At 38.0% G+C, this 22397-nt stretch overlaps 1 protein-coding gene across 1 annotated transcript in view; it reads left to right on the top strand.

Moving 5' to 3' along the window:
- Window positions 1-22397, top strand: part of LOC150085778 (NADH-ubiquinone oxidoreductase subunit 8-like) — an 88778-nt gene that overhangs the window by 19402 nt on the left and 46979 nt on the right. Inside the window, exons 2-3 of the mRNA XM_090373481.1 lie at window positions 2724-2789; window positions 21230-21319. Coding sequence (XP_090229607.1) covers window positions 2724-2789; window positions 21230-21319 — 156 coding nt within the window. The remainder of the gene's footprint in view (window positions 1-2723; window positions 2790-21229; window positions 21320-22397) is intronic.

The raw sequence follows: 22397 nt of genomic DNA, 5'->3' as shown, positions 1-22397 counted from the left end.
GCTCCTGCCCACCTGGCTACGGAGGCGCCACTTTTTTAGGTACAGAACACTTTTGATCTCACAACATATTCACGGAACACTTACGAAACACAAGTTTAGCAGGAGCCAAAGAACTGTTTGCTAATATTTTATTACATGATGCACTGTGCATCAGGAGCATCTTTATTTCCAACACATGTAAAGCTGAAATTCAAATGACTGTCATTATACTTTCGTTTTGGTCTTTTATTAGTTGGTTCCTGTTTTTTCACTTCTAATTTTTGGGGAACAAAGGGCTGTGATTGTTCATCCTCACTTCGAAGTGTGACAATATTGTGTTCGTTTTCATTGACCACAGTTGCACTACTAGAAGTACTTTGCTTCTCGTTTTAAAGTTCCTTTTTTTCAACCACAAATCCATGGTCCATATTTTAATAATATTTCGAAATTCCAATAATTATCAAAAAAAAAATTATACAAGGTGAGTTTAGTTATGATATCGGTTCGCTTCCTCCTCTCCTTCAACCCATCTACTCCAGACTGAATCGCATACGAATGGCATACTAGATCACCACATTGCTACTTTTTCGTATGTGTCATTACCTCTATGCATGCTTCTCTATGCAAAGCCCACCAAAATAAAGTGTTTCATGGTGGTCTATTTCATTATTAATCTGTGCCATTTATATTAATATACCCATTAATATAAATGGGTATATTAATAACCGAAAAAAAATTGTTAAATATTATAATGATACAAAAGTGGTGTATGCTACAAATATGCAAAATTTATATATTTCATTTTAATTTTTTAATTATTAATTACGATTTTTGCGGAACACTTGTTCACATCTCACGGAACACGGTTTGGGAAACGCTGCCTCAATGTGTCACACTTTGAACTAAAGCTGGTATTGGGGGAAAGGGACTTGGGTATTGCGATACAGTCGGACACAGAGTTCTCTGAGTATTGTAGACTGGTTGTAAGGAAGGTCCATGGTGAACTTTAGTTCACCATGGACCTTCCTTGTCTTGTCATGGGCCTAAAGTCCACTATAGGATGGTTCATTAAATCATCCTATTGATGATTTATCAAACAGTTGCGAGTAGAGATAAGGATGTCATAATCCCATTATATAAGGCTATTGTTAGACCACACTTAGAATACTGTACTCAAGAATGGAGACCGCACCTAAAGAAAGACATTCTGCCTCTTGAAAGGGTGCAAAGATGGGTAACTCACCTAGTGAGACTGGCAAAAGGGTGTCCATGTGAGGAAATACTTCTAATATGTGGGTTGCAGAGCTTGGAAACTAGGCACCTTAGTGGAGACTTGATTGAGGTGTTTAAGGCTCTGAGAGGCATAAGCAAAATGAATAGGGACCAAATTTTCATGGTTATAAATGATTCTAGAACAATGGTCCATAATTTCAAGTTACAGAGGGGAGATGTTTACACTGGATTGCAGGAAGTTTTATTTTAGCTAGTGAGTTATAAATTACTGGAATAAGTTACCTACATGGGTGGTAGAGGCTGACAGTGTGGGGAAATTCAATGGTCAGCTGGATAATTACCCATGAGAGGAGGGAAACGAATAGGTTGTCTATTTCCTTTTCTCTTATTATTTTTTTTTAATTATTATTTTATTTTTATTCTTATTATTTTATTTATTTCTGTTATTTTATTTTATTTTATTTTATTATATTATTATTTTTTCTGGCTGGTGCAGCATAAGCCATAAGCTTCCTTGCACCATGTGGCCATTGCTAATATTAATACCAAATGTGTCATCCCTCTCAAATGGCATATGTACACACTTTACACAGTGCTCAATGGGGATGCATGTGGACCACAGACTAAGAGAAATCTGCTGTGATGAGGATTTCTGGGAGAAGAACCATCAAATTTCTCCAGGTTATTTTGTCACGACTGATTGTTCACTTAGGTATTAGCACTGGAAATGGCCTGAGAACTTGCAGATTTGTTCTTTGGAACATAATACCATCAATAGAGATAGGGGAGTCCGTATTGCCCCCGCCCCCTTGAGACTGCAATTCTTGGACAGGATGAATGGCTCCACCCGGAAATGGCTTGTGACACTCTCACAAGCCATTTCCATTCTCCATGCACATGTGAAGAATAATTCCCATGCTCCTACAATAACATATGAATTATCCTGAGAATTATCCTCCTGATCCTTAAATAACATCCGGCTGATATTATTTAAGAATGTGCCATGGTAGCAAAGTTCCAGTGTTGATGAAGGAGGTGGTTGCCTTTGAAAGCTAATGTTGTTTTATTTCTTTTATTACTTTTAATTTGTAATATTTCATGCATATTTTAATTTTATGAATTTTAATTTTTCTACATTTTTATTGACTGAAATTTTTTAATTCTGCAGTTGTCAATATATTTTATTTTTACATCAGATATTGTCTTGTTTTATTTTTAATTTATTTTAAAAATTTTCTTCACATACAGTTGGTGTTTTCAATTGCAGTTACTACGAGTCGTAACGTTCCCAAACTCCAACACATATTTGAAAAATTATATAATAGGCTATTGAATGAAATATTCATTCAGTGGCACTTCTATCCCGACCTTTTCACAATGGCTCTTAATTTATACAGCAAGCAAACATATATTCTAATTGGATTTTCTCTATTACTTTGTATTTTTTAAACAGTTTATTCTCAATTATTATAATTATCTAACCAAACATTAACGTCATTTTTACTCTTTAGTTAACAGGAACTTTTGGTGTCTGTTTTCAAGACCTATTTCTACAACACAGAAATGTAAAAGCTATAGTAAGTATGTAATCTTAAGAAGTTTCTATGTTTTTAGTTTATAGGTAAAAACTAGTAATGCACAGTTTAGAATAGATATCGGAGTGGCACCTCCGTAGCCGGGTGGGAAGGAGCAGCAGTGTGTAGCAGACGCTTCTTGATTAGACCGGGGTTCGAGCCGTCACCACCAAATACAGAGGATGCAGAAAGGTCAGGGAATGACCACTGCATATTCCCGGAGCAATATGGCCTTAGTTGCTAATGCTCCTAAAAAAAAAAAAAGATATCGGCAGAAAACACTAAAAATTGGAGGGAATTCATTCGTCCAATTTGGACTTACAAAGCCAAAACTGAAGAATTTAATAAATCCTGATCAAATAATGTATAAATTAGAGGATATTATTGCAGTTATAAAGTTTTATTTATAAATTTTAATTTCTGGTTTAATTTTTAACAGTTATTTTATAGGGGTATTGAGAAGTAAAGACAAAAATAAGAAAAAAGGCCAGGTAAAAATAAAAAATGTAGGCCCATGCAGACCTCTAATACAGAGTGAGTAGTTGTTTGAGAGAAAACTAACATTGAAAATAGGGATGGAGGAAACAACAGTTTTTTGGATGCAGAGGAAGCAGTATTTGTGATGTGCTTATACCAAGAGAGATTAGAAGTTAGGGCAATTTCTAGTAAAGTTATGTGTAATCTTGTTTAGAAATCTGAGTGTCACTGAAGACAAGCAAAGGAGCAATAGACTTTTTGTGAGAAATAAGATAGTGATGAGTTTTAGAGGGATTAAAGGTAACTAAGCTTTCTTTGCTACACTGAATTACCTGGAGATCAACATTCGTAGGCCTGACGTAGCCAAGTGGCCAAGAGCAGTAGCATGCCCTTTTTGAGTGGACCGGGGTTCAAGCCTGTGACTGCTAAATATGATTAGCATTTGTACTGATGGCTTAATGTAAACTCCACTGACCTGGTGGTCGTGCCAGAGTATAAAACAAGTTTCATTTTCCAACAAATCACCAAAGATTTGTTGAAAAATGAAATTTCGGTTGATTGATGCAGAAATCCATACACAGCTGATGGAAACAGATGAATCTAAATATGAAGGAGGAGAGATTTGAATCCAATCTTGGGCTAAAAATTTCTCACACAGCTGTCAAAGTCATCCCTAGATACAGTTTTACATTATATTGAACAGTGAATCAGGCTGATTCACTGTTGAATCAGCCTGATTCAACAGTGAATAGTGTTTAAAAAAAAAAAAATGGAGTTATGCTGTAAAATGTCACATATCATTATCTAACCAGATTAAAATTTATTGATTTCATGTAAATGAATATATAAGCTTCAAATGAAAATGAATTTCTACAATACATGTGTATGCTTCTTTATGATTCCCCGCTTTAACTGACTTTTTCAATTAACTGCCCAGATACCTATCGTGTCTGATAAGAGGCCTGCTGTTGCATATTTAACATCTTGCTGTATTAGAAATAAATGTATATATAAGAAGTTCTATGATTGTCGGAATGGAAGTCTTGTGATCTTTGTGTGAAATGAAGAAAATAGGCAAATCCAAAGGACCTTTACTAAACTGCAGGTAAAACATTAGAATTAATATCCACAACTGAAATTTTCAGCACTGCATAAAATGGTTGCGAAGAAGAAGAAGTCCGGAGGCATTTGTTGAATGTAGATGGAACATTCAAGATATCAAGTCAAGGTCTGTAAGAGCAACAGAATCCTGTCACAGTGTAGCAGTTTTGCTACTGATCACTCATTTGGAGAGGTATAGGCTCAAATCTAATCGAAGTCTTGGTTTCTGTTGAATCCCCTTGCTTGTTATTGTTAAATTAATTAATTTATAATAATAATAAATGGGAGATGTTAAATTACCAAATTATGAATACCCAACTTACAACTATCATGCATGCAAACAAAGCTCCATAAACATATATATATATATATATATATATATATATATATATTTTTTTTTTTTTTTTTTTTCGAAATTATCTTTGAATATTTATCTATTTCTTCCCCCTGATTAGATACAAGTAAATTATGTTGATAGTTAAGTCTTGGTACATTGAAATGATGCCAATCCTTGGCATGATACAAACCACAGTGATCATTAAACAAAGAACTTACAATTCATCTTTACAGCTGCTTGATTGACCTCTAAAATACTAGTCGTCTGTGGTAATCTGAACTATTGAGCTCCAAATTCACCAGTCTTGGGCAGAGGAAGTATTTTTCCCTCTAAGTTACTTCAGTTTTTTCCAATTTTCAGAACACATTTAAATAGGCCCATGAATAACAGAATGGAGCATTGTGGCCTAAGGATGTCCTGTGAAACCAATAAGAGCAATGAAGGAACTGTGATTAATAACTTTAATTCTCTCTCTCTCTCTCTCTCTCTCTGACACACACACACACACACACACACACACACACACACACACACACACACACACACACACACACACACACACACACACACACACACACACACAGGAGGCGCATTATAGCCATAGTAGCTTATGCGCCATTAAACTCCCATAACAACAACAAAGGCCAGTAAAAATAGCCTGATTTAATAGGGTTTGCATTAACTTATTTAAGAAATTGTATTAATCTGAATAAGGGGGAATTGGGAATAGATTAATATCACTGAATTTATTGATCTGAGAAAATTGTTAATAAATTAGAGAATTATGATACACTGTAGCATTTTCAGACAATTTATGTGTAGTGAAAACAAATATTTTTAATTTAGTTCTTCCCTTTTGTAAAGATTCCAGAAACCCATTAACTTAATTAAAATTTAATCCAAAATAGCATAAAGAGGTAATCTACAATTTAATCCAAAATAGCATAAAGAGGTAATCTACAATTTAATCCAAAATAGCATAAAGAGGTAATCTACAATTTAATCCAAAATGGCATGCAGAGGTGCATAGTGGAGAGGTAATTTTATGTTGTAACACTAAGTCTTTAAAGAAGAAACATTAAAGATAAGATTTGCAATTTGATCTTCAGAGTCTGTTGGATCATCTAGAACAGAGATTAGCAACATTTTCAAGCTACTAAGTTGCATTCATTTACCATTTTCCTAATTCAAGGTATGCAGTAGCACCCATACACATGTATGAGTATGCATATATATGGTACATTTATTATAGACATTTGTTACATTTTATTTGATATAACAATAGTTTTACATGATATCACTTTTACAATTACAGGGAAAATGTTAGTAGAATCTAGTTATCCAAAAACGAGACAATTTTCAGATTCTGATTTCACTCCTTTCTCAAGCATCGCAAAATTTGTTTTCCATTAGCATCAATGGGTGGTGAACTGGTTCTAATATGATTATATTTAAGGTTAAATAATATTTAGCTTACACTTTGAAAATTCATTCAACAGCTTGCTTCTGAGTTATACATTCAATATATGGGTTATATGTTAGGCAGCCAGTGGACTTTTGACTGCCATAAGTAAATGTTATGATTTATGAACTCACAGAATAAACCCTGCTGATTTATTTAAATTGTGTTGCAAACCACTAAACATAAAATGTGCTCCTTTCTATATTCAGTGCATAGTGGAGAGGAAACTGCTTCTCCATTATGGAGCCATTGCTTCCAGCCTGACAAATTAAGCTATTGAAATTGATCCCTTTGTGGAAGGAAGCCACAGTTAACAAATTTAATGCTAAATCTAGTATTACACTAGGATAAGAAAGTTTTATTTCTAAATAAATACACACTGCAATCTCTCAGTAGCCCAGTACAGAGCAGCTCATCATCTCCTAATTACTTAACTGCATGGGAATTAATAAACCTACATCATTTCTTTTTTATTGACACTTAAAGAGGAGAAAACATTTATGTTCACACAGTATTTAATGTGATAATTTATATGAACTTAATTAGATAGTATGAATCAGAGCTGTACTACTCAATATGTTCTACGTTGATAATAATATTAGTAAAATAATAAGAGGAGTTTACCTCAATATAGTGCATAGAACACTTCCGTATGATACCCTCCAGAAATTAAAACGGAAAAAACGAAAAAATCGACAACTTACCGGTACATTAGAGTAAAATATAAATAATTTAAAACAATTAAAAATCAAATTAACGCAATTAAAGGAATCTAACAAAAATATTCAAAACCCATAAAAAATTCCCATTCCCATAAAAATATGGGAATGGGAAGTTTGCAATTGAGAAACATAACAGAGCAGAGTGTTCAGGGCCTAGAATGCAGTAGCACATGCTCTTTAAGTGGACCACACTTTAAGTCTGTGATGCCAAATACAAATAACAGCTGTATTCGATTTATTGTAAACTCGTCTGACCTGGTGGTCATGCTGGAGTATAAACAAGCATTGAAGTTGATTATATATATATACAGGGTGTCTCAAAAATATTGGTACAAACGTTTAGGGGAGGTAGGTAACATCTAAAGGAATGTGAATCGCATAGGAACCCATAACCGGAAACATCACAGGAAAGTAGTAGCAGAGGCACAAGAAGCAGAAATGACACAAGACAGTAATTAGTGGCAAACATTTATTTGACATAATATTAACAATGGAGTACGAGATGGATGCATTGCATGATGTTACAACAGATGCTCGAAGCTTCCACCATGAGATGCGATGCATGCGTGACACCGGTGCAGCATGGATTGGCGGACAAAGTCAAACACACCTGGAGTTTCTTTGACAGTAGCAGCAGTGCAAACGAGTCTCACCAGGAGATCCATTTCCGTCTCCACAGGCGATTCATACACGATAGATTTGAGGGCCCCCCCCACAGAAAGAAATCAAGGCTCGATAAATCAGGTGAGCGTGGGGGCCAAGAAACGGGTCCACCATGGCCAATCCATCGATGCCCAAAACGCCTGTCCAAATGGTCATGAACACATCTTCCATAATGGGCAGGTGCCCCGTAATGTTGAAACCAAATGTTGCATCTCACATTTGCTGGAACATTGTCAAGTAACCCTGGTGGAACTTGTTCAAGAAAGATCCGATATTTTGCGGAGTTCATGCGGGATGGTAACAGGTATGGGTCGACTAAGCAGTCACCGACCATACCTGCCCACATATTTATTTCAAAGCAATGTTGTGCCACACGGGGCCACATGCAGTGTGGATTGTCGTGAGCCCACACATGAGCATTGTGCTGATTGAATAAGCCTTCCCGAGTGAAATAAGCCTCATCCATGAACAAAACATAGGCTGGAAAATTCAAGTCTTGAACATTTTCTTGGAGAAACCACTGCGCAAAAGCCACACGTGCAGTAACTGAATCCTTTGGAGATGAAAGGGGTGTAAGGAATCGTGGTGCCAGACAAGCTGTACACTGCAACGAGACACTCCTAAGGCAGAGGCAGTGGCATGTGTGCTGGTAGTAGGATTATTCTGGACAGCATTCAACACACTTTCTTCCATGGCAGGAGTTCGCGTCAAACGTGGTCTGCCCACACTACTCATGTTACCTCTAAATGACCCATAATTGCACAAATTTTGATCCACACATGCAAACAAACGGTGGTCCAGTACATGTCTGTCTGGGAAGCGTTCTCCATAAATTCGTTGAGCGACTCGTCCATTGCCCTCTGCTAATCCATACACTAGGCGCATGTCTGCCAGCTCACAGTTCGTATATCGATGCATGCTCTTCGTGCGGCGACTACTGCTTGAATGAGTAAACCAGAAATTTTCCCTCTCGCAGACTGATGAACAGCACCGTCTACCAACTTACGGTGACGTTTCCGGTTATGGGTTCCTGTGCGATTCACATTCCTTTAGATGTTACCTCTACGTCCCCTAAACGTTTGTACCAATATTTTTGAGACACCCTGTGTGTATATATATATATATATACGATAGTTTCTTGCTACCTGCACGTTTTTAAACACAACTCTTGATTATTGGCATTGCACGACCAGCTCAACCTCTGCTCGTGAGAAAAATCAAGCTCTGCATACGTGCTCCATCATGTTCCATGACATTTTTTTAAAATTTAAATCAATTTGAACAGCAGGATGCTATATTTACTCTTGTATATGTACGACAATTGCACCAACTGCCTTCACCTCACCATCACTTGTTCTGTTTTCAATTTTGTGGAACATCATCAAGTAACCCTGGTAGAACTTGTTCAAGAAAGATCCGATATTTAGCGGAGTTCATGCGGGACGGTAAGAGGTATGGTATCGTATTCCATTTGGTCTCCCAAAAAAATAACAATTTGTGTTCTTGTTTCACTCATTACTGTACTATTATGTGAACAGTCACTTCCAAAGTATATTATGTGGGTGCTAATCGGTGATTGTGAACCTATTGAGTTAAATTTTGTTAATATCCAATTTGCTGCTTGGACCCCTGAATAAGGGTATAATAAAATTGTTTGTAATCAATGGTTTGATTACAAACCACTTGAGAACTACATTCATTAGCCGAAACATTATGACCACCTGCCTAATAGCATGTTGAGTTGAGCCGACAGGGCTAACCAGGTGGGTAAAGTGCCTGCCTGGCAACCCAAAGGTCGCCGGTTTGAATCTCGCCTTGGGCTTGGATCAGAGTAAAATGCAAAAAACTTTGGGAGGTTCATTATGGCCACAGAAGCTGATGCACCAACAACTAACGAAAAAAAAAAAAAAAAAAAATGTTGAGTTGTCTTTTCGCTTACACTCAGCATGGCATCGACTCAACGAGACCCGGTATCCTCAGGTATCATGGGCCAGCTGGACAGATGGATATCCCGGAGTTCTGTAACAGAGTGAGGCAATGCCAAATGTTGCATTCCAGCACATCCCAGAAACGTTCAGTAAGATTGATATCAAGGTATTTGAAGCATATGAAATGCTTGGACATGGTCCTTGAACCATTCCTGCATGGTGCAAACTTTGTGACATGGAGTGTCGTTTTGTTGAAAGAGTCCAGTACCATCTCGATATACAATCACCATGTAGGGCAATAGTCCAAAACAGGTAGGATTTTGTGGTGAGAGTGTGTTCAGTGAGGATAGGGAAGCGAGTGATGTTGACAAAAAAACATCCCCCGAACCATGATACCACTGTCACTGACCTGTTTCCATCTAACTGTTCACTTACTCACCATTGGATATGCACCCATCCGTCAGAATGATGGAGCTGAAATCTTGATTCATCAGACCAGGCAACTTTTTTCCAGTTGTCCAGTCTAGAAACTATTTTCCCATTCTCACTGCAGGCAGAGTTGTTGATGACGATTGGTCAGCATAGGCACATGAATAGGTCACCTGCTCCATAAGCCTAGCTGCGGGAACATCTGCTGGATAGCATGGGGCATGTTTCTCTGTGTGCCCTATTTGTCGAGTGCCACTGATTGAGAAATCATGAACCATCTGTCATCCTGGACAGCACATGCCAACCACTGTTCACCTGGACTAGTGTAAAGTGTAAAGTGTATTTAGGGTCATACGGCACCAGGGGTTTCCCCCATCTCCGCGTTGTTTACATTGTGATGGGTGTGCCAGTTTGCTGGAAATGCCAGAGATTTAAAAGTGTATGGATATTGTTCATATGTAGTGTCGTGTACCATTGTTCATCTGGTCATTTAGCCGCTGGACCCCTAATGAGGCCCAACGTTGCCCCACTTTCGCCCCGTGGAGGCAGACCAGGTACACCAGTATTTTAATTAATTTACTCTGGCAGGTCCTGCCACCTAATTTCCTGAGATTTCAGTGGCTAGGACCTAAAAAAAAAAAAAAAAAAAAAATTCGCACGTTGTATGTTGATCACATACAGGTTTCCCGGTTTGAAGGGGTTGCATTTGAAAATTTAATGGCCGATGAGAGGGCGAAATAATTTAGCGAAGCTAGAATTTTGGTGTGGGTCTTGCGCTGGCATAGAGATAGAGAGGGGAGGAGACTGAAGGCTAGGGAGGGGGAATAGCTAGGAAAGACTGGGGTCAATAGGGTAGACGACCCCAGCATGTGCCAGTGGGGCATGCCCGTGCCCCACCAGAGAGAAAGATGTGGGATGGCAGGGGGGAGGCAACAAGAAGGCTGTCGCCTCCCCCTCTGCCAGGGAAGGGAGGAAAGTGTGCCCGGCAAGGGAGCCGGCACAGGTCGCCATATGGCCTGGCGGCTGCATGTCTGCTTGAGTCAGGTCCTTGTTGTCCCATCCATGTGTAGGTTCCTGTCTGTGGTTGTCACTTGGCAGCAGGACAGGTGCCTTAGTCAGGTCCGTAGTTGTGGGTATTTAGTCCAGTCTGTACTTATGTCTCTATCTGGAGTCATGGTCATTAGTTATTGGATCCTGGGTCCATTTGTTGGATCCGAGTTTGTCGAGTCCGGGTGTTTTTTTTTTTTTTTTTTTTTTTTGTGTTTTTTTTTATGCTGTTTCTTCCTGGGATGCAATCCCTTTGTGGATTGTCTTGATGGTGACTGTCCGTGCACCTTCACCTGGACTGTTAACCAGTGATGGTCTCCCCTGCCCCGGCATGTTTGATGGTTGTATGTCCCCTTTTCAGACTTGCCACACTTTCATTGTGGTGGCCATCAAACATCTGACAATGTCTGTAGTTTCTGAGATGCTAATCCTTGTGCTGCAAATTATTCCCCATTCAAACTCCGTCAGACTTCTTATTGACAAACTGAGTCACTACCCATACCATCACTACATATGATACACTGGTCAGTAACATCACTCCTAGGTGCTGTAAGATGCATCCATACCGTATCTACTTTAAACTGTATTTCAGAATCATTTGAAAGATGCATGGAAAGGATATAGCAATGCACATGCAGAGGTTTTTCCATGATGGATGATGAAATCAGCCAAATTCTTTTGTCTGCCAAGTGCCTGTGTGAATGAAGGTTTTGATGACATGCTGTGAAACAAAGTTGCTGATATAGATTTTCGCTCTCAGAAATTAACATAAGACCTAGAACATGTGATTGCATCATCCAGTTATAATGAAGAAGTTATAAAGAAAACTAATTTTTTAGTGTGAATGAATTAATGGTCATTGCATCTGGCCTGACAGATTAAGATTTCCCTTTGTGAAAAGAAGCTCACCTTCAAATGAACTGTGAATGATGCACCAAAATTCCACAAGCTATGAAGGATTTGAGAAGGCAACTGCAGAACAGCCTCAGCCATCACAAAATGGCCTTCAAAAAAAATACAAGAAGCATCAAGCCTCACAAATGCAATTTGGCACTCATAATGATGTATATGACCCTAAGGTGCAGTGTTTATAAAGGAAAGTCAATTACCCCTATCTTTATTGCTATCATCAAAAACTAAATGAAGATTTGTTACTCTAGTAAGAAGAGGGAAAAAAATTAAAAACAGGTGCCTCGAGATCATTCACTTGGCCTTTTCTTCCATAGCAAAAGTGGAAATCCAAGTGAGTGACTATGAATTGCATGTTTTTGCCTCCCTGCTGTAATGTGATATGCTTAAAATGACATTTAGACTATTTAGCCTTATGTTTTATCCATATTTTAATTTGGTCAAAAAAAATTATTTATGAGAGCTTCTGTAGAGTCAAACATTATTTTACATTGATCTTAAATATAATCATAATGGGAGAACAAGAGTCACAATTTTAATCCCTTTAGTGCTCATAAACCAGCTTGTCCACTCAACTGACATTCAGCTTACCTTTATAGAAAAGTTTTTCTGTAATTTCTCTGCTGAAAATTTAATAAAGCTGCTACTTTTTTTTTTTTTTATGTGAAACCCAAACACGAGAGGTATTAGAACCTATAGTACTTAGTACAGTGCTTGGGTTGGAGGTTGAGAAGACGAAAGAAGATATTTGTTGATGTTGGACTTGAACTTCTGTAGATTGTAATTTTCAGGAAATACGTATGAAGGAAGGTTGTTCCAGAAAACGGCAGTTGAATGAATAAATGAGGAAGATGAAAAGTTGGTTCTGTGGGTTTGAAGTTGGACAGTAAATGGATGTTGGCTGGTGGCGGCACATGTTCGGACTGTTTTGAAAGAGAGAACGGGAATTATAGAAGCCAATTCAGAAGAACAGTGCCCATGGAAGTATCTGTAGAAGAGGCATGCAGCAGAAACAGTACGTCTATGAGAAAGCGAGTGGAGAGACTCTGTTAGAGATGAATCATTAATTAACCTAACTGTCCTCTTCTGAATGGAATCAAGAAGCCTGAGAGAGGTTTTGGGGGCACCACCCCAGAGGTGGGAACAATATTCCGTGGCAGGGCGGATTTGCAATTTATACAGAGTAAACAGCTGTTTGAAAGAAAAGTAACGGCGAGAGCGAAAGAGAAAACCAAGTTTTTTAGATGCAGAGGAAGCAATATTTGTAATGTGCTTGTGCCAAGAGAGATTAGAAGTCAGGGTAATCCCCAAAAGAGATATATCATATCTCTTTTGGGGATTACCCTGCCTAGAAATTTTGCCTAGAAATCGGAATGTCACTAAAGATAAGCATAGGAGCAGAAGAATCCTTTTTGCGAGATATGAGACAAGACTGAGTTTTAGAAGGGTTGAAATCAACTAAGTTGTCTTTGCCCCACTGGAGAATTACCTGAAGATCGGCATTTAAGGAATTGGTAGCAGATTTTCGAGAAGTTGAAGCTGATTGAGCAGGACAAGATTTCTCAAAATGGAAAGTGGAATGCAATGTGCTATCATCGGCAAAACTTTGGATAGGATATCCAGTCAATGGAAGAAGGTCATTAATATACAAGAGGAAAAGAGTGGGGGAAAGAACTGAACCTTGGGGGACACCGGCATTAGTGGATAAGTTAGAAGAGCCATCTACCATCACCCTCAGTGAGCAATCAGAGAGAAAACTGGATAACCAATTACTAAAAACAGTTGGCAAACCATAAGATGGAAGCTTGTTTAGAAGACCTTTATGCCAAACACGATCAAAAGTCTTTGAGATGTCAAGAGCAACTACTTGTGTTTCACCAAACCTTTCCATTGAATTAGTCCATAAATGGGTAACATAAGCCAGAATATCACCAGTGGATCGACACTGACGGAATCCATACTGGCAATCGTTTATCAGACGAGAGGTTTCTGGGTAGTTTAAGAGTTGGCAGTTAATTGATTTCTCCATTACTTTAGAAAGAGTAGAAGTAATTGCAATGGGACGATAATTGGATGGGAGGGATTTGTCACCCTTTTTAGGAACTGGCTGGATATGAGCAAATTTCCAAGCAGAAGGAAAAACACCTTTGGAATAAGAAAGTGAAAAAAGGCGGCAAAGAATAGGAGTAAGTTCAGGAGCACAGGTTTTGAGAACAAGTGGAGAAATACCATCAGGACCTGGAGCTTTCTTAGCATCAAGATTCATCAAAATCCTTCTGATATCCTTTTGACGGAAGACCACAGGAGGCATTGAATGGTGTGTGTTGGGAATTGTGGGAAGTGTTTTACCAAGATCATTAATACATGAGCTGAGCTGAAAGAAAAATGGGATGCTAGCAAGTTATCTTTATCCTTGGCTGAAGTGACAACAGAACCATCTGGTTTGGACAGAGGTGGGAGCAGAGATGGACAAAAGTTGCGGCCAATAGCTTTGGCAAGAGACCAGAATGCTCGGCTACCATTAGGCAAGAAGCAAGTTTTCTACCCTTAGCCTGTTCAAACTCTAGTTTGGACTGATTAATAACTGCTTTACAATTGTTGCGAGCTTTGGTGTAGGCAGAAAATGAAACTGAAGAATTAGAAACAAGCCAATTACGATATGCAACATTCTTCTCTTGAACAGCCTTAGCACATTTATTGGAAAACCAAGGTTTAGATAAAGGACGAGATTTTAAAGTGGAGTGTGGGATAAAGGATTCCATTTCTGCAAGATTAATTTCACTGACACGATCTGAGCAAACATTGCCATCAGAAGTTTTGAAACAGTAATCTGACCAAGGAAAAGAGGAAAAGAAGTCTCGCAGGTCATCCCATTTTGCATTCTTGTAATGCCAAACAACACGAGGTTGGGAATAGCCATGAGATAAAGGTTTCATTGGAGAAGAGACAATCACCAAGTTGTGATCTGAAATGCCTAAAGGACCTCTCACTTCGACCGTGTACTTAGAAGGGTTGTTTGTGAGAAAAAAGATCAAGCATATTGGCTGTATGATTAGGATTGTCAGGTATCCTTGAGGGTAAATGAACAATCTGTGCTAGGTCATTAGTAATTGCAAAAGCCTCACATCTCGACCTGCTGGGTCGGTTTGATTAGAAAACGGAAGCCAGCTGGAGTTGTGAACATTAAAATCACCAAGGAAAATTACTTCACTGTTAGGAAAGTTGGACTGGAGAAAGTCAAGTTGCAAAGAGAGGAAGTCAAAGAGCTCCAAGTGATTGGTGGAGTTGGGAGAAAGGTAGAGACAACAGATGAATTTGACACAATGAGGTAGAGAGATTTTAAGCCAGAGAAGATCAAAGAGAGGAGATTCCAAATTGCCAAGTCTCTGACAGGGAATATCAGAACGGACATATGCACAAGTACCACCTTTGAGGCGAAAGGAATCATACAGCGAATAATTTGGGCACCTGAGATGAGCAGTAGTTGAATCAACCGATAACTGAGATTCTGTCAGAAAAAGTACATGGGGTTTGGCAGACTGCAAGTGGAAATGGACATCGTTGAGATTAGAATTGAGACCACGTATATTTGTGAAATGAATTAGGAAATGCTTGGGAGGTTTAGATCTTTTCGCAGATAAGCTTGCTCTATTAGTTTGACAATTCATGGTGTATTCAATAGTAAGAAAAAGTGGGTGGGACATGCTGTATGAAGTAATAAAATGTTTGGATATGGCGTACACGTGGTAACAATATATACCCAGATCCTTGACATAACGTGGCCTCGACAATGCTCCCCGCATACACACTACTCGGACTCCCTCCAGTCACTATCTGGCAGAGTAGAAGTAGCAAGATTATACACTAGCTGATCCGGAAGCCTCCTAGAGAGTTACCAATAGGTTCGGTCTGGTGTACTAACTAGCGGCCGGCCTGCAAACACCGTTTTCGAGCTGTACCCTCGAAATGTAAGGAATATTGGATCTCGCCACGACGTTCATCATAACCTCAAAAGTCATCAATCATACTGAATGATGGAAGAGATAGGGAAGGGTTGACCGGAACTTAGCTCTAGAGACTAAACATGGGTTCCACCACTTCAAGCCTCCAATAAGCAAAGTGGTGATCTTTCACCGGTTGATGAGAGTCATCTACCACCTAGTACTGCCTGGTAACATAGAGGGGCAGCGTTCCTCCATGTGGTGTGGGCGTCACACCTCGACCCCTGCTTACGTTGGTTCACACCTGGGTCACACACCATGTACTTGTGCATGGAGGGTTATACCCAGGATTACTAACAGTCCAACCATTGTGAAGGTGCAAGCAGAGGATTTGGCTGTCGCATACCAGACTTGTCAAGAAAACAAAAAAAATGCAGGATTGAAACTTACTGATAAGCTCTTAGCAAGGAACTGTGATTAATAACTTTAATTCTCTCTCTCTCTCTCTCTCTCTCTCTCTCTCTCTCTCTCTCTCTCTCTCTCTCTCTCTCTCTCTGGTTTTGTTCTGGTTGATAAAGTGACTGAAAAGTCGTCTGTTTGCAAAATATTTTCGTTAACATTCTCCAATTCTGTATTCCTCTCGAAATGCATTGTGTGTGTGTGTGTGTGTGTGTGTGTGTGTGTGTGTGTGTGTGTGTGTGTGTGTGTGTGTGTGTGTGTGTGTGTGTGTGTGTGTGTGTAGTTTTTGCTGAAAAAGTATTGGAATTGACATTGTTCTAGAAACTTTCTTGCAGTCTTATTGTGGTGATGGATTTTTTTTTTTTTTTTTTGACAACAGCAATATAAATTGTCAAAATCATATCAAATAAAAAAAAATTGTGCAACTCCATCCTACAAAAAACAGGTTTGGTAATGTATATAATGCATTGCATTCCAGGTGTATTTGATTTTTATTTCTTTTAAATTAATTGTGATTTTTTCCTCTTTCTATAATTAATAGAAGTGAAAAGTAAATGACTAATTATCTTGTTACTAATTAATTACTAAGTGAATTATTAATAATATATGTAGTAATTGTTTTCACTTTACTACGCATACCTGAGCATAATATCCACTCAGTGTTTTCTAATATTTATTTCTTCCTTGATTTTTAATAAAAACTGGAATGACACCTGTACCTCAGATTGCAGTGTGTTGTCATTTTTGTAATGTTCTTTTATTTATTCCTTCTGGAGTTTCTAACACTTGAAAGATAACTTATATTTCACATTTTTGCTGCAAAATAACATAGCTGCCAGTTCTCCAAGTGTATGATGGAGAATCCATCATTTTGACTCGATTTTCACTTGTTCATAATGTAGTTTTTTCCTCCTTTTGTTTTCACAAAAAATAGTAAAACTATGCAAAAATTGGACATTTCTGCTTATTTTCATTAATGATTGGTCATTAACACTTTCACTGCCTGAATGCAAATTTTTATCCAACACAAGTTGCATTCAGTTTTTTCAGTTTTGTACCTCAGTACAGATACGTGTCCATTCAATTGCGGTCAGTAAATGGGCACTGTAAAAGGAACAGCACATGAAATGAACAACTGAGCAATATCAACATACTGATTGAACCATGGACTGTTGCATTGTGGAGCCGACCGGGCTAGCCGGGTGGGTAAAGTGCCTGCCTGGCAACCCAAAGGTCGCGGGTTCGATTCCCGCCTCGGGCTTGGATCAAAGTACTGCAAAAACCTTGGGAGGTGCATTATGGCCACAGAAGCCTATGCGCCAACAACTACCAAAGAAAGAAAAAAATTGCATTGTGGCTGGGATTTTGTTTAGCATCAATCACATTGTCTAGATAGTGCTATAAAAGCTGTATACTTGATTCAGTTTCATTTGTTCTTTGCTTATGTTGAAATTATTTTATCTTGTTTAGTATTTAACAAAGAAGAAAAGATAATTTTTTGAAGATTATACTTGCTGAATTTTAATTCTTTAGTTTGTGAAAAAACAAAATATCATCCTTAGTGTGGGTCTACTGGTAAAATTTTATGCTAAAGTTTTGTTATAGGCCTAATGACTCTGATGAGTATAATAAGAAAATGTACAGGGAAATAGAGTGGGCCAGTAAATCAGAGAGTCTTATAATGGGGAATTTTAATTTCCCAGATATTGACTGGAATTTGTGGGTTGGTCACTCACACACACTAGCAAGGCTTTTGTGGATTTATTGGATGATTGTTTTCTACATCAGCATGTTCGGGAGGCAACTAGAGGGAGTAATATACTTGATTTGATTATCAGTAGTGATTCTTCATGCATTAAGAATCTGCAGATAAAGGAACCACTAGGTGGCAGTGATCACAGTTTGCTGAAGTGGGATTTACTCAAAAAGGTAACTACCATCAGGGGTAAAGGGAAGAGTTATTGCTTTCGTAAAGGTGACTACAATGGTCTGAGACAATATGTAAATTCTATACAGTGGGACCAACTTATAATGTTACCAACAGCAAATTCAAAATGGGAAGCATTCAAAGAACTTATCTTGGAAGCTACTAGGCTTTACATGCCAACTAAGAAATATTGTTCAGGGTTTAGGCCTAAATGGATGTCAGATGAACTAATGAGACACCTGGCAGAGAAAAATGCATGGGATACATATAAATTAACACGTGACACAGAAGCCTATGATAGATACAAGTTGATCTGTAACCAAGCTACAAAGAAGGTTAGGCAGGCGAAGGCAGATTACGAGAAATCTTTGGCAAGGGATGCAAAGAAAAACAGCAAAGAGTTCTTTACTTATGTAAACTCTAGAAGGTAGGGGATGAATCAGATTGGTCCACTTGATATCGATGGTTCAACTGTTGATGATCCTGCTCAGGTAGCTAACAAACTAAATGAATATTTTGCATCAAAATTCACACATGAGGTGTTATTCAGCGAGGGGAATGCCAGAGGTGTATTCCACTCTGGCAGTAAGCTAGATAATCTTGTAATCACTGAGAGTAAAGTGGAGGAGAAATTGTTGAAGATAAACACAAGAAAGGCACCTGGGGTGGATGAGATCTATCCAGTTATATTAAAGGAAGCAGCAAAGAAAGTAAGCAAACCCTTAGCCATAATTATGAGGGCCACCTTGGACTCAGGGGAGGTACCCATAGAGTGGAGATGTGCAAATGTGATCCCAATTCACAAAGCAGGATCAAAGACTGACACCAGTAATTATAGACCTGTGAGTTTAACTTCTTTTCCAGGAAAATTAATGGAGGCACTGGTTAAAGAAACACTGCAGGATCATCTAGACAAGACTTCAGTTATAGCTGGGACACAGCATGGTTTTGTTAATGGGAAGTCTTGCCTGACCAATTTGATTGTATACTATGATGCAGTCACAAAAGAGCTGGATGCAGGGAATAACTTTGATATTATATACTTGGATCTCAGAAAGGCTTTTGATACTGTTGCACATGGAAGACTGCTGCACAAATTGGAGCAGTGTGATATTCGAGGCAAATTACTGCTATGGATAAAGGGGTGGTTGAGGGGGAGAAGACAGAGAGTGGTAATCAATGGACACTGCTCATCGTGGACTAATGTTATTAGTGCAGTCCCTCAGGGTTCAGTGCTGGGTCTATTATTGTTTTCTGTATTTATAAATAATATTGATTATGGTATATCAAGCTTAATGTCCAAGTTTGCAGACAATACAAAGGTTGGCAGGGTTGTTAAGGACACTACTGACGCTATGCTGCTGCAACAGGATCTGGTAAGGTTGAGCAGATGGGCTGAGAGGTGGCAAATGAAGTTTAATATTGACAAATGTAAAGTACTACATATGGGAAACAGCAACCCCAGAGCAACGTATCAACTCTGTGTTACTACACTGACAGTGGTAGAGAATGAAAAGGACTTGGGGGTAATTGTGCAGGCAGATATGAAGTTCTCTGAGCAGTGCAGACAGGCTGCAAGAGTAGCTCTTGGTGTCTTGTCAGTGATATACAGGAATTTTTCTAGCAGGGATAAGGAGGTGATTATTCCCTTGTATAAGGCAATGGTCAGGCCAAACCTTGAGTACTGTATACAGGTCTGGAGGCCTCATTTCAAGAAGGATGTAGAGCTGCTGGAACGAATACAGAGAAGGGCAACAAGATTAGTGAATGGAACAAAGGGTTGCTCTTACGAAGAAAGGCTTAAGTTTTGCAAATTACAGTGTCTGGAGACTAGGCACCGGTGAGGTGATCTGATAGAGGTATATAAAGCTTTGAATGGTTTGAGCCTGCTCAATGCTGATGGGATTCTTCCTCTTGCTCAGAATAATCACCTGAGAGGGCATAAATTCAAATTGAGGAAAGACAGATGTAGGATAGATATGCAGAAATTTGCCTTTAGCCAGTGGGTAGTTGGTTGGTGGAACAGACTTCCATCCCTTGTTGTGGAGGTTGATAGCCTAAATAAATTTAAGGCTCAGCTGGACAGGTATTTCGAACGAACGGAGGGGTGAAGTGGAAGTTTTTTTTTTTTTTTTGGCTGATGCTGCATAAGCTTGCTTTCTTGCATCATATGCCTCTACTAATGCTAATGTTATAATGGATCCATAGCCTAGGACATCAGAACTGAAAAGGAACAGGGATGGACAGTATGTCCATTTCTGAACTTCGTTCAAATCCATATGTTGATGAATTTGTTCGAAACAAACAACTGATGCTGGCGTTATTTGGAAAATATAAGCAAACATATAAATACAAGAAAAGTTATATATATGTGGGTTATTAATTTTTTTTAATAAAAATGTGAAACTTATTTGTGTAATTAGAATCTATTTAATATTCCACCCTTGTAATTTATAAATGATTTTTTTTTTAAAATACTTTAATTTTAGCATAAATATAAACTTAAATTCCTTAATCTCAAAAAATTGAAATACATGGGGATGTTGATTGTCATAGCTTGAATTAAATTTTGCATAAAAACTTGCTCTCATCAAGAAATGGATACTTAATATCAAGAAAAACTTCACTTCAAATTGCAAAATCTGAAAACCCTGCACCTGCAAGGAGACCTGATTGAATTGTTAAATCTTTAAGTAGATTGAGTAAACTAAATGCTTTGGCATCCTTATCTTTCTTATACAACACACTTATAAATAATTTTAAATATTTAAATTTGAATTGAAGACGGTTTATTTCTGGATAGATATATAAATATTTGCTTTCACGCAGAGTCATTAATTGACAAACAAACTTCCTTCTGGTTCTGTGTAATTGAGTAGTTTTATAGAGAGAGAATTCTTTCTCTCTCTCTCTCTCTCTCTCTCTCTCTCTCTCTCCTAAAAAAGTTGTATAAGCTTACATAATTTTCCACTATTAATACTGACAAAATTTAATTAATACTGATAATAATGATAGAATTTTTCTCTCTTCAAAATTTTCAGAATATGTTGGAGAACCAGAACCAAGTATGGATATGAAGGATTTGACTGATCGTGCTGCTAATTCAGTATTTTGGGCTGAATTGTTTCAAGGTAAAATTTATATTTTTTATTTTATTTCATTCATTCATGTTTTCCATTCTCATTTAAATAACATGCTATCCTTTCGGAATATTTATTACAGTAATCTCCCAGCATGTGAACTTTTGATCATACAAGAATTTCTGACACTGCATTAGTGTGACCACACAAATCTTGATCTTGATTTTGCAAAACTTCTTGTATTTTATATACAGTGGTACCTTGGTTTGCGAGCATAATTCATTCCAGAAACGTGCTCGTAATCCAAAGCACTCATATATCAAGGCGAATTTCCCCATAAGAAATAATGGAAACCCAGATGATTTGTTCCAAAACTTAAAAATATTCATATACTGTAAAAATGATTAATACAAAATACATACATACCTTTTTATATTTTTAATATTTAAATTTAATATATATAAAGCAATCGAATTTATTAATTATTGGGTAGGACGACTTTCACTGTCACTAACGGAATCACTGCTATCTGTTGACTTTTTCTTTTTGTGCGACTTTAACAAGGAACGTATCCAATGACACTTGCTTTTGCCTCCTTTTAAGGATTTCATGGAAATATGACATTGCATTGTCGTTAAACAGATTCATCACTCGCACTATTACAAAATGAGGAGACCTACCTTGATACACATAAACAAAGCTGGGCACGTGTAGCAACTGAATAAACAAACTGTAAAGGCAGAGACACTATGAACACCTCACTAGCTCACATTTTACTAAAGCATATTTCTAGGGGTTACTACCATAAAACAATAAAAACAATTTCCAGTTGCATTCCTGCTAGTGGAATCTGTTATAAACTGGTAGTAAACTCGATCTAATTGCATTTGCGATTATACTGATAGCTGGAATTGTGTTGGTTTTTACGTTATTATGGTGAAATGTGTTTCCCCTTCACTGATATAAAAAACATAAATACATTTTCAGAATCTTATCTTCATTCCTATTGTGTTGCGTTCGGTTGGGGTGATTCTACGTTCGACTGCCATTTCTTGTAAACACAAAGGCGAATCGTGCATAAGCGAATTCGGTTTGTGTTATATACGATATCATTCTCCTATTTATAAAT

The sequence above is a fragment of the Mastigoproctus giganteus genome, chromosome 5, assembly GCF_048544385.1.
Source record: "Mastigoproctus giganteus isolate SK-2022 chromosome 5, ASM4854438v1, whole genome shotgun sequence".
In the NCBI taxonomy this organism is placed as follows: Eukaryota; Metazoa; Arthropoda; class Arachnida; order Uropygi; family Thelyphonidae; genus Mastigoproctus; species Mastigoproctus giganteus.
The sequence above is the reverse complement of the archived record's forward strand: the minus strand, read 5'-3'. Positions and strand labels throughout refer to the sequence as shown.